This window comes from Anolis sagrei, chromosome 1 (assembly GCF_037176765.1).
Source record: "Anolis sagrei isolate rAnoSag1 chromosome 1, rAnoSag1.mat, whole genome shotgun sequence".
In the NCBI taxonomy this organism is placed as follows: domain Eukaryota; kingdom Metazoa; phylum Chordata; class Lepidosauria; order Squamata; family Dactyloidae; genus Anolis; species Anolis sagrei.
This window is the reverse complement of record NC_090021.1, coordinates 121,937,108-121,949,178: the sequence shown is the minus strand read 5'-3', so window position 1 is coordinate 121,949,178 and position 12,071 is coordinate 121,937,108. Positions and strand designations below refer to the sequence as shown.

Genomic DNA, 12,071 nt, shown 5'->3' with positions numbered 1-12,071 from the left:
GAAAACTTGTTGACTCAAGTATAAGCCGAGGGTGGGAAATGCAGCAGCTACTGGTAAATTTCAAACTGAAAATAAATAACAATAAAATTACATCAATTGAGCCATCAATAGGTTAAATGTTTTTGAATATTTACATAAAACTGTAATTTAAGAGACTGCCCAACTCTGATTAAATTATTATTCTATTATTTCTTCAATGTAAATGTGCTTACATATCTTTCCAATAATCACCATAGTTTATTTTAACTATAAATTATGAGGAAAATGCTGTGTGTATATGAATAAGGAAAAGTGGGAAAGATTGGTGCCAAGAGAGGAGGAGAGGAAGGCATACGGCACCGAGAGAGGAGGAGGGGAAAGCACACACTATGCTGAGAGAGGAGGAGAGGAAAATGCACACTGCGCGAGAGAGGAAAGGAAGGAGAGCTGGGTTGCTGTGCGGAGAGGTGAGGGTCCTGACAGGAAGGTGTGGGGATAAAATAAGCCCTTCTGTCAGCCCCATGCCTTCTAAATATGTGTTGTAATTATGAAATGTGCTCATTCCTCTGAATCAGTCTTGCATTCTGTTTCAGAGTAACAATTTCCTTCCTACTGGAGAAAAATTTGTGTAACACTCTTATTCAGATTTCAGACCAAAATACATGCTTTATTATGCAAGTGTATGCAGACATGCAAATACATATCAACACACACACACAAAGAGTTCTTGTTTTTTGTATTGAAGACACACAACAACAAGAAGTTTTTTTGAGGTTTCCTCCCTCCTTCCTCCATTTTTCCTTTTTTAGTGTAAAGTTTGTAATATTAGATCTCACTGTGACAGTCAAACAAAATTACTGAATACATTATTGGGAGTTCACAGGTTGCCAGGAATTATGAAGCATTAATCCCTGCTCCAGTAGTGCTTGCAAAGGTTCTCTGGGGCTGCTTATGAGTCTCTGTTTGATTTCTTTTAGACTCAGAGAAAACGCCACTGAACCATCACAGCACAGAACCACTCGGGTGGAAATCAAAGCCTTCTGAGAACCATCTATTGCATGTTTAAGTGATTATTCTTGAATGACTGCCCAGATTCTTAATTTTTTTGAGGTGGGGGAGGATAAAAGATGTTCAGAAACATCAGGCTTACACGAAGCACAGATGGCATGAAAGTTGACGTTACCTGAAATAGAATTGCTATACTTTCTGCACAACTATTTTCAGACCAGCACACAAAACAGACACAAAATAATAACCATATGAAGAGTTGGAGTTTCTAATCCTACAGACACAAAATGATAACCATATGAAGAGTTGGAGTTTCTAATCCTCCAGCCATCTATACTGTGTGATGTGAAAGTTGATGTTACCTGAAATAGAATAGTTATACTTTCTGCTCAACTATTTTCAGGCTAGCACAAAAAACACTTATAAAATCATAATAATCTGAAGGATTTGAATTTCTAATCCATCAGTCAAGTAGCTATACTTTTGTGACATAAAAGTCAATATTACAGGAAATGGAATAGTTCTGTTCAACTATTTTCAGAAACGTTCTGCCCAACTATTTTTAGAAAAAACAGATGCAAGTAATACTAATATGATGAGTAGGTGTCTAATCCTCCAACCTAATATCTATACTGTTTTCCACCATTTTCACAGGTAACATTTTGAAGGAAATGGTAATGCTAATAAGGTCAAAATAATTCTACAGGCTTTAAACAATACTTATTCTAACAATTTTATGTTAGACATTGCTCAGCATGAAGATGTCTTTCAAGGCCATTCATCCCTAAAACATGGCCAGACAATGCTCAGTATAGTAATGTACACTTTACAATAGGTATCACAAATTCTGTTTGCAAATTCTGTTTACAAAAAATCATGAAGGTGTGCCTCTGTGTTACATATCTATTATATTATATTAGATCGGCCCTCTCCCTCCTAACATTTCAAAAGAGAGTCAAAACCTGGCTGTTTGAGCAGGCATTTGCACACACAGTGTAACAGACTAATTGAGATCCACTGAACGATTGGACGATGCGACGGAGAAATGATTTTAGTGATGGGACGCTGAGGACTTGTGTTTTATGGTTTTTATAGTTTTATTGCTTTTATATGGTTTATATTATATGTAATGTTTTTAACAGTATTTATGTTGTTTGGGGGCATTGACTGCCAACTGTAAACAGCCTCGAGTTGCCTCTGGGTTGAGAGGGGCAGTATATAAATATGGCAAATAAATAAATAAATAAATAAATACCTAGATATCATTCCAATCCCGGTGCAGGCAGTGGGTATAAACAATTTGGATTTCTTCATTTTCACCAGATCCTTATCATGTTTTCCTTAAAACATCTCTTTGAAGGCAAGATAGATGTTTTAAACAAGTTCATTTTGCTTACAAAAGAGTCATGACCTTCAGAACATAGAAACTGGTGGAAGGGAAAGAAAAGCCTGCAGATCTCATGAAATTCCCCTGCCATTCCTGGGACTCCTAAGATGCCCCTAAGCCCCTCCTGTTTTGAGGAAAACCAATCTCTGAAAGATCAGTTGTTGCTCTGTATTGCTTACGAAAGTAACAGATTTAAGGTGCTTCAATTCAACTCCAATCTATGACACAATGGGTGGCACACTCCAAAGCTGTGAATGGAAATAGCTTCTGGTTGTGGTTCTCAGTGAAATCAGACAGTGTTGTCTACCATAGGTATTTGTAAAGCCACGATTTGCTACAAAATTTGCCCTTCACCTTTTGTGGATATGATTATCTTCTTAGTTGGATTCTGTGGTCAATATCTGCCTAATTCTGATCAGAATCAAGCTCTATCATCAATAGGGCCTAGAAAATCCCAGAGTTATGTTCTTTCAGATGTTTAAAGAAGGGGTTTAATATCTTTTTCCAGTTCAACGGGGATCTTGCACCCCTAACACCAGAGCTGGCTGTATATGCAGATTGGTCTCTGCCTAAATATTAGTGGCCCCATAAGTAATTTCAGCTTTCCATGGTTTATGGGTCTTCTCATGGGTATCACTGGGTACAGCTTATTCTTCATTGCCCAGTGTTTCACACATCTACATTAGTATGAGTGGAACTGAAGCTTGGTTTAGCTGGGGGTTAAATTAGACTTAATCTGAAGAAAAATCCTAACTTGAAACATAATTCTGACCCAGTTGGGCACCTGCATATCTTTCTCACTAAATATTTCCACTAGCTTCTTTTATCAGCTCTGAAAGTAAGGCTGTCAGTATCTTAAAACCAAGCCCAGCTTAATATTGATAGCATGAAAATGATATTTGAGATTTACAACTTAAGGGCCCAAGAGGGATTTCTTCTAAATCTCATATTGTATTTTTATGGCCATGCTTGGTAAAATCTGATTCCACATCCTCTCCAATCTCAGCCAAGGGAATGAGAAAATCATCTTGAAAATAAAAGCCATCTATTACAACTGAATAATAACACTGAAGGCCATAATAATTTTATTTATCGTTTGTGTGTACTAATATTGAAGTGGCCCTTTAAACACAAACAACATAATTTTTCATGGAAATGTTTTCCTGCATCTATTCATATTTTCAGTCACTTCATTTAAGCATTAATATTGCACAAATATTCTATATAATATATATGCTTTAAAATGACAAAATATGGATAGATGCTAGGGGAGGACATCTTTTCCATAAATACTGGACAATTTTCCATCATAAATACTGGCCAAATATTTTTACTCACTGTGCTTTGCATTTTCCTCTTTCTTAATGGCACATCATATCATACTCTCTAGGTTTTGCAAACTCATTTGACATAAATTATACAAACTTTAGTTATAAATTATAATAGCTTTCAGATTAGCAGTATTGCCCATGCTCCGTGTCAACAAAATAAAGTAATTTATCATGTAATAGCACAACATTTTGCGACACTTGTTTTTAGCCACATGGTTGCATTTGAAATTTAAGCTTTGGCATCAGCTGTGTGAGCAGACTTCTTCCACAAAGAAAGAAAGGAAGGAAGGAAGGAAGGAAGGAAGGAAGGAAGGAAGGAAGGAAAATAAAAAGCTAGATGAATTATAGTAACTTTCACCTGAGAAGTATTGTTTTCTGAAGGAATCCCTATTCAGTACACTTCAGACATGGCAGCCTTCTTTTCATAGAGCACTTTACTGACATTTCCAAATAAAACATCAAATTTGTTATTTGTTTTCTGTCCAAACCTATTTATAATAAAATAATTTTCATTTAAAAAAGAGACAATTCCCATCTACATTTGTGCACATTGTTCTCCCACTGAACTGACTAAGAATTCATACTTTTTATGAGTTGGCTGGGCTGTTTATATAGAATAACATTTATTTATTTATTTACTTTTCTCCCACAGATGGGACTCAAAGCAATGAATAAATTAGAAAACACAAACTACATAATAAAAAAAATTAACATCCTCCCACCAGTCTGACAAATAAACACTAAATCAACAGATTGCATAAAACCCAAATTACATAAATATAAGCATAAAAACAATCACATATATAATTATAATTTAAAATCCCTATGCCTCAGGCCACTGAGCTTGTCCTAAAATTTTAAAACATTAAATGGAACATCTCAGAGCTCCAATATTTTGGCCATGTGAGCTTTGTCTGACCGAGATAAGCTGTTATTGTGTGTAGTCAGAGAAGGCCTGTTTCCATAAAAAGGTTTCCACTTAGGAGCAAATGCAGAGATGGTCAACCTCCATGAGACTAAGAGTACTTTTCAGTGTAGACAAGTGGCTGAGAACCTTTAGACCAAATAGCATGGTCGAAATCAGTGGTTCTCAGCCCATGGGTCCCCAGATGTTTTGGCCTTCAACTCCCAGAAATCCTAACAGCGGGTAAACCGGCTGGGATTTCTGGGAGTTGTAGGCCAAAACACTTGGGGCCCAACAGGTTGAGAACCACTGGTCTAAAGAGAAGGACTGGGGTTCACATTTTAATGAGAAAAAAATACACAATACAGACTAGTCTCTATAATTATTAATAAAACAGTCCATCTCACATGTTGAATTAATTCATATTTAGAAAAATGACTTCTAATATTAACAAATAAATATGGACGAACTTTAACTATAGTTTAGTTCATACCATTATTTAACAATAGATTAGGTAATGTCATTGAGTGAAATCAGTAACCATTGACAATGATAAAGTGTACAGTTGACAATTAAATGATAACCACATTATCGCATTTTTGTTCTTTTTCTTCTTTACTATAATGAATTTAATGGTTTACTGATAGATTTCATAGATAACTACAATTTTTTTAGAAAAAATAAGATTATTGGCTGCAGTGGAAAATACAAAGAACAGAGGAGCACAACTTGTAGGACAACTTATAGGACAAAGAACAGAGGAGCACAACTTGTAGGACAAAATTTTGTCCCCCAGTGTCATACATGTGGATAGCTTCCAAATTGAAGTTCAAAAATCTTTAAAGTACAGATGAACACGAAGGCAGAAGATCAGAATGGGTGAGCATTTCAAAAGCCAGTACAATCCATCAGTCATACTCTACTTTCTAAAACGATGCAGAACAAGAGCCCCTCCTTGGTACTGATATGAAAACAAAAGTGGCAGCAGTCAGGCTTCCCTGGGTAATGATTTCCAAAGGGTTGCGTTATGAATGGCAGACAGAGAAATAGTTTTCAACAGCTATGGAATATATTGGCTTGGATTCAAAGAACCATGAGCAAAACCAGAAAATATGTGAGCATTGTAGGGTGACCTCTTGTGAAAAAGCTAGCAGGAAACATCAAACAATTGCACGTAAGAGAGTTTGGTTAACAAATAAGAAAAACACAGACAATATAAACTCTCAATGCTTATACAAATGATCAGGCCAGAAGCCATGAGCATGAACTCTTGACGCACATAAATACATGGTGAAATTGAAATCATGTAAAGACTTACACAAGAATGAGCAGAAGTTCTGCTGGACTTGAGGTCATTTTCTGAACATAACTCTTTCTACTTAATTTGCATAAAGCTCTTCCCTGAGTATAAGAGGCTTTCTACAAGTGGGATTAATCACTGGATCCATTCCATTCTATCCAGATGATTCCACCTATTGCTAGGATTCTCTTTCTGTTCAACAAATTCAACAGCAACTCATAGTCAAAGTTTTTTTTTTTTTAAAAAAAATGGGAGATCTGATGGTTTGAAGGTCTCTTGGGGAGTTCAGAAGCCACCAACAAGATGATAAAGAGAGTTCATATCCTGCAAGCCATACTTTCCTCATCCCTTCAGTACAAGATGTTGGAGTAAGGGACCTGTAGGAGGCACAGACTAAGAGCTAACATGCCAAGAGCTTAACCAAATCTAGAGCTACCCTGCATACAACACTATGCACCTTTTGTTCAAAACTGTTTTAAAGGGCAAGTAAGTAACGTGCTATATACTTTTCCTACGAAATCAAAGAGGCTGTTCTTGTTCTGCCTTGTGCCACTGTGATCCTGTGGGAAGTTGGACGACTTTTTAAATTTAGGTCAGGGGTCCAACAGTTTGAGGGACTGTGACCTGGCCCTCTGTTTAAAACGTTTTAAACAGAGGGCCAGGTCACAGTCCCTCAAACTGTTGGAGGACCGGATTATAATTTAAAAAAACATGAATGTATTCATATGCACACTGCACATATCTTATTTTAAAACAATACAATAATTCAAATGAAGAACAATTTTAACAAATATAAACTTATGAGTATTTTAATGGGAAGTGTGGGCTTCTTTTGGCTGATAAGATAAGATTGTTGTTGTTGTTGTTGTTGTTGTTGTGTGCTTTCAAGTCATTTCAGACTTTGGTTGACCCTAAGCGAGGGCCAGGTAAATGACTTTGGAGGGCCGTATCCGGCCCCTGAGCCTTAGTTTGGGGACCTCTGATTTAGGCCTTTATTCTGGCAAATAATATTCAGTGACATATGGGTTTGTTTGTTTTTTTGCAATCTTTGTGATTATATCATTGTCATGTTTAACAGTTTTGATTTCCAAACAACACTGACAGAACCAGCATGTGGGAAACCAGTCCACAAACAAGGGAATGCAAAAGTTTCAAACCTGAGACTGTCATATGCCCCCTCCCCGAACTACAAATCCCAGAATTCTATAGGAGGTGGCAATTGGGTTAAAAAAAAGTAGGTGGCAATTGGATTAATAGCTCTAGTGTAGTGGTTCTCAACCTGTGGGTAATCAGATGTTTTGGCCTTCAACTCTCAGAAATCCTAACAGCTGGTAAACTGGCTGAGATTTCTGGAAGTTGTAGGCCAAAACACCTGGGGACCCACAGGTTGAGAACTATTCTTCTAGTGTGATGAAGTACTCCTAATCTCCAATGAGGTTGATGTTTCCCCACTCACATTAGTGACAGCATTTGAGAGTCACTGGAGGTTGGGATCAGGCAACTTTGAGTTTTGTTGTGGAGAGAAAAAGCGGTGTATAAAGAAACATTATAAACATCATAATAATAATACTTAATTTAACTGATTTTCCCAGTTTAGTTGGTGTGTATCCCTCTTACTTTTAAACATGCCAGTCTTCACACAAGTGATTGGGGCTATATAAAATGGCGGAGCAACTTTCTAGCCACAAAATCACCTCTCAGTTAAAGTATACCAAGAGAACCCTAAGTTCAATTTTTCAGTGATCCATGAGCTATGGTGAATTATCCTGGATTAGTCACTATCTTTCACCCTAATCTACCTTATTAGAGTTTTCATAGGATAAAATAATAATGTCAAGAAAAGAAACAAGCACCTCTGTCTTGGCCAAAGAATCGGTTTGATGATGAAGGAATTCAACAAATGAACATGAAACACCTGCATTAAAACATAGTCATGCTTGAATACTTGTGCTCATGCTTATTCCTATTTTTATGGATGCACAAAACTACTGTAAAGGAGCAAACATTTTCATTTCTATTGCAAAAGAATATTGGTCATTGTCTGCCCGAAGCATGTACTGTGCTTTACTCAGCACTTAATTCAATTCAGTTTTTGGCATCTACCACACAGCAGTGTGTCTCACCCACCTCCCTTGACTTTTTTTTTACCATTGCTTCCAATATTCCATATTCAGTCTGATGTCACAGTAGAACGATTGCTAACAGATTAAACAGATCAAGCAACTCAAACATCATCATTGTTGGCTTTGAAAATTATTAACAATATAGATATACAACTCACCTTCAGGCTCACCACAGAGTGTACACTGTGATTCTGCAAAGCAAAGAGAAAGAGAAACTCATCAATACAATTCTCTTCTTACAGAAATTGTTGTTTTTAAGACAGGAATGCCTCCTTGAGCTTCTCCTAGCCTGCTGTTGCACTCCTTTGATGTATTACATCTCAGACAATAAACACCAGAGGGCAGATCATCTCTGTCTCTCTTTTTCTAGGAGTAACAGGATGTATTTACCTACAGTCTTGGATAACCATGAAGGAAAGGAATAATCTTGCATATGTGATAGAGTGGGGGGGGGGGGGGGGGTTGTGGCCAGAATTCAATAAATTAGACATTCACATTTCTACTAGTAGTAACACAGATTACTTGTGGGGTAAAATGGAGATATCGGTCATCTGCTTCCCAATTTAAAGGAGAACCAGCCTCTGTTGCTTGCAGTAGCTGCTACCCGGTAGGCAGGGATGGTGGGGATGGTAGTGTCAGTCTAGGACTAGCTATTGAACAAAAATGGTTACACATTCGTAACTGACCAAATGAATTTTGGGCATTATTTTTATGTGCACATGGAAGGGTATTGTGATAATTATGTACTTTTTCTATGTTATTAATCTCTATGGTCAAAAGTTATAAATTTGCCCGATGGTATGACTGCTATGGAGGATCTCCAGCCATGAGATCAACATGTCTCAATAGGATACATAGGATACATTATTTGCATCTATGTCCACAAACATTTTAGGCTAAGTGCACCAATCATGATCCCTTTCCAGCATTAAAAAAAATACTCAAAATAATATCAGCACATGTGGTGGGATGAAAGACAAAGCAGAACAAAAAAGAAAGAGATGGAAAAGAAGGGATAAGATGAACTGAGATGACCCAGGTTTTCTACCTAAAGCAATCTGTGTCTTTAATCATTTGTAAAAAAAAATGAGGGAAAAATCAGAATACTGTAAGAATTTGAAAAGCTGCACACAATTATCATAGATCTTCGATCTATAATTCTTACAAGTACATTTAACTAAATATGAAATGATTACATTGCTGGCCAAACCCATGATTATCATAGAGATGGCCATGTTACTCTCTGGCAACAAAAGCAAAGAAAACTGAGGAACCTTAAAGACTACCATTTTTTTTCTGGATTTCTATTCTCTCATTACAAGTGATGCCTTCCATTTTAACCACTTTTGAAAGATAGCCACATTAGCCCGTTATGACAAAGCCAACAAATGCTATATAATTTACTCTTAAATGTTATGTTCTTCCTTCCTCCCTCAGATACCTCTTTATTGGAGTTCACATGAAAATCATAATTAAATCTATTGACATTGGTGCTCACAGAAAATTAGAGGCTGTACAGAATGAAGGGGTGGAAAATGATTAAGTCCTTGTCAGGAATGTTTATAATCTGATTTAGAGAATATGGGGCTCAGGAAAAGAGGGATTTACAAAGAGTACAAGAAACAAAAGAGAGCAGAGATCCAAAGCCAGAGTATGGTAGGAAAGCTGACTGGCTCAAGAAAACTTTTTACAAAGAAACATTTCAAAGAGGGACTTTTCAAGGTGGAAACAGATTACAGAGGCATTTTGGAATAAGATTTATAATATATGTTCCATATGACTGCAGAAAGAACATGACATAGTATATTTTCTGGTACACTTCGTGAATTGTGTATTATATTCTGATATAACAGGTGGTTCTATACATTGAAAACATTTCCCATTTACATTACCTGACATATTTCAAATTGTGGTCTGAACAGGTATGAATAGCTTTTTGTCAAAGACCTGGTTTTATTTTTTGTCTGCTAATTGTTCACCTGAAGTTTGAAAAAGCCAGGGAAACTTGTATTTGTCTTTTGGCAGTAGAAATTATAATTGATTGACTGATTTGGAATTGAGGAGATAAAGTTCTTTTCTGATCTGGTAATGTTGTGTTTCAAACTCCTCTTTCCCTTCAGCAAAATCAATGGCTTGTTTATTCATTCAGTCATTTCTGATTCTTTGTGACCTCATGGACCAGTCCACGCCAGAGTTCCCTTTTGGCCATCGCCACCCCCAGCTCCAAGAAGGTCAAGCCTATCCTTCAAGAATACCATCCATCCATCTTGCTTTTGGTCAGCCCCTCTTTCTTTTTCCTTCCATCTTCCCCAGCATCTTCTCCAAGCTTTCCTTTCTTCTCATGATGTGGCCAAAGTTCTTCATCTTTGCCTCTAATATCCTTCCTTTAGTAAGCAGCCGGGTGTTTTGCCTTGAACTATGGACTGGTTGGATCTTCTTGCAATCCAAGGCACTCTCTGAATTTTCTTCCAGCAATGGCTATCCATTATTATTTTATGCCTCATCATTAGCAGTCAGCAGCAAGACCCAGGATATGTAATGTTATTGTTTTCAAACTATGAGCCTCCTTTGAGATGCCTCCTGCACCAGAGGAGAACAAGTGAAGATACTGATTTTGTGAGGAGGCACCTCTGTAGAAGCAGTGGGTTTCAGAAGGCCAATTATATTTACTGAAGACCTGAGCAATTAAATTTGCAAGAGTATTTAACTCCCACTTATACAGGAATGGTATGTACAGAAGGAGGGAGTGAGTTGCTAAAAATGTTTGAGTGGAAAACAGGAATGCATTGTGGTATAGAGATTGGTTTGATACTGATTATAATTTTCTGGAATGAAGATGTGCTCAGAAGAACACTGTTCCTTAATTTTTTAATTACTTGAGCTGCAGTTTTCAATATATATCTAAGAATAGCTCGGCGGCCCCATCTGCACTTCCATATAATCCAGTTTCAGAATGCAGATTAACTGCATTGAACTGGATTATATGGCAGTATACACTCATATAATCCAATACAAAGCAGTTAATCTGCATTCTGAAACTGGATTATACGACAGTGTAGATCCAGCCTGTATTGTTGGTGTCATGTGCCTTTGAATTGACTCTTGGCTTGTTTACAGTGGTCCAAAAACCCAGCCACAGCACAAATGGATCACTGGCTATTTTCATGACGCAGAGAGGCTCCATTTGAGTATCACATGTTTTTTGGGGGGTGGGCAGCTATACTTTGACTTTGCTCAACTTCAAATAAAGTCGAGGCATACTTCAAAGTTTAAAACACCCGAGGAGGGATTACTATTGTGAAGAACTTGATGTCTCATATATCCACCTGAGGAAGACTCCTGTCGAAACCGGTCGTGGATGTGGATATCCAAAATTTTTCTAAAGCAAGTGATCTTATGCCCTGAAGACAAGTTGTCTTTACACCAAAAGACTCTTTATGTTATGTATGCGTAATCTTTGTAAACAACTGGTTGTTGTTCATTATATACTGGGTTTTGCCTATACCATTTAATTTTGCCATTTGTTGAATATTGTAATATACAAACTGTTAGGCAATATCGACCATTGTGATTTATGTACCACAACTTTTAGTGAATTTGTGTTTTTTGTATTGGTGGGAATCCATTTTCTTCTTGTGTATACTTCAGAGTTTGCCATTCTGACATCAGCAAAAGTGTCTGAGACAGCCAGGAGCTCAGATGGTATCTGGCTGGCTAGGAATTATAATGGTGGTGACACTGATTAGGTGACACTCCAGAAGGGCAGATGTAGCCCCAAGTTATTAATACACTATACTACTCCGAGTACAGATTTACATGCAATATGTAGGCTAATTTGTATGTTGCAGAGTCATCCTCTGATTTATAGTGATCCTATCATAAGGTTTATGCAGCAGGATTCGTTCAGAGGAGGTCACCCAATGGGGTTTCCATGGATAAGTGGGGATTCAAACCCAGGTGTCCCAGAGCACACTTCCAGCACTCAAACCGATACACTGTGTTAGCCATCCAGTTAAAAAGCAAAAAAGAGAAGCCTATC

General features: G+C 37.3%; 1 protein-coding gene across 5 annotated transcripts in view; it reads right to left on the bottom strand.

Annotated features, from left to right (window-relative positions):
• The window catches only part of DLGAP2 (DLG associated protein 2), a 532,593-nt gene that overhangs the window by 304,061 nt on the left and 216,461 nt on the right, over positions 1–12,071 (bottom strand). For all 5 annotated transcript variants that reach the window (XM_060752711.2, XM_060752710.2, XM_060752712.2 and 2 more), the window contains one exon: positions 8,191–8,223. In XM_060752711.2, the coding sequence (XP_060608694.2) occupies positions 8,191–8,223 (33 nt within the window). The remainder of the gene's footprint in view (positions 1–8,190; positions 8,224–12,071) is intronic.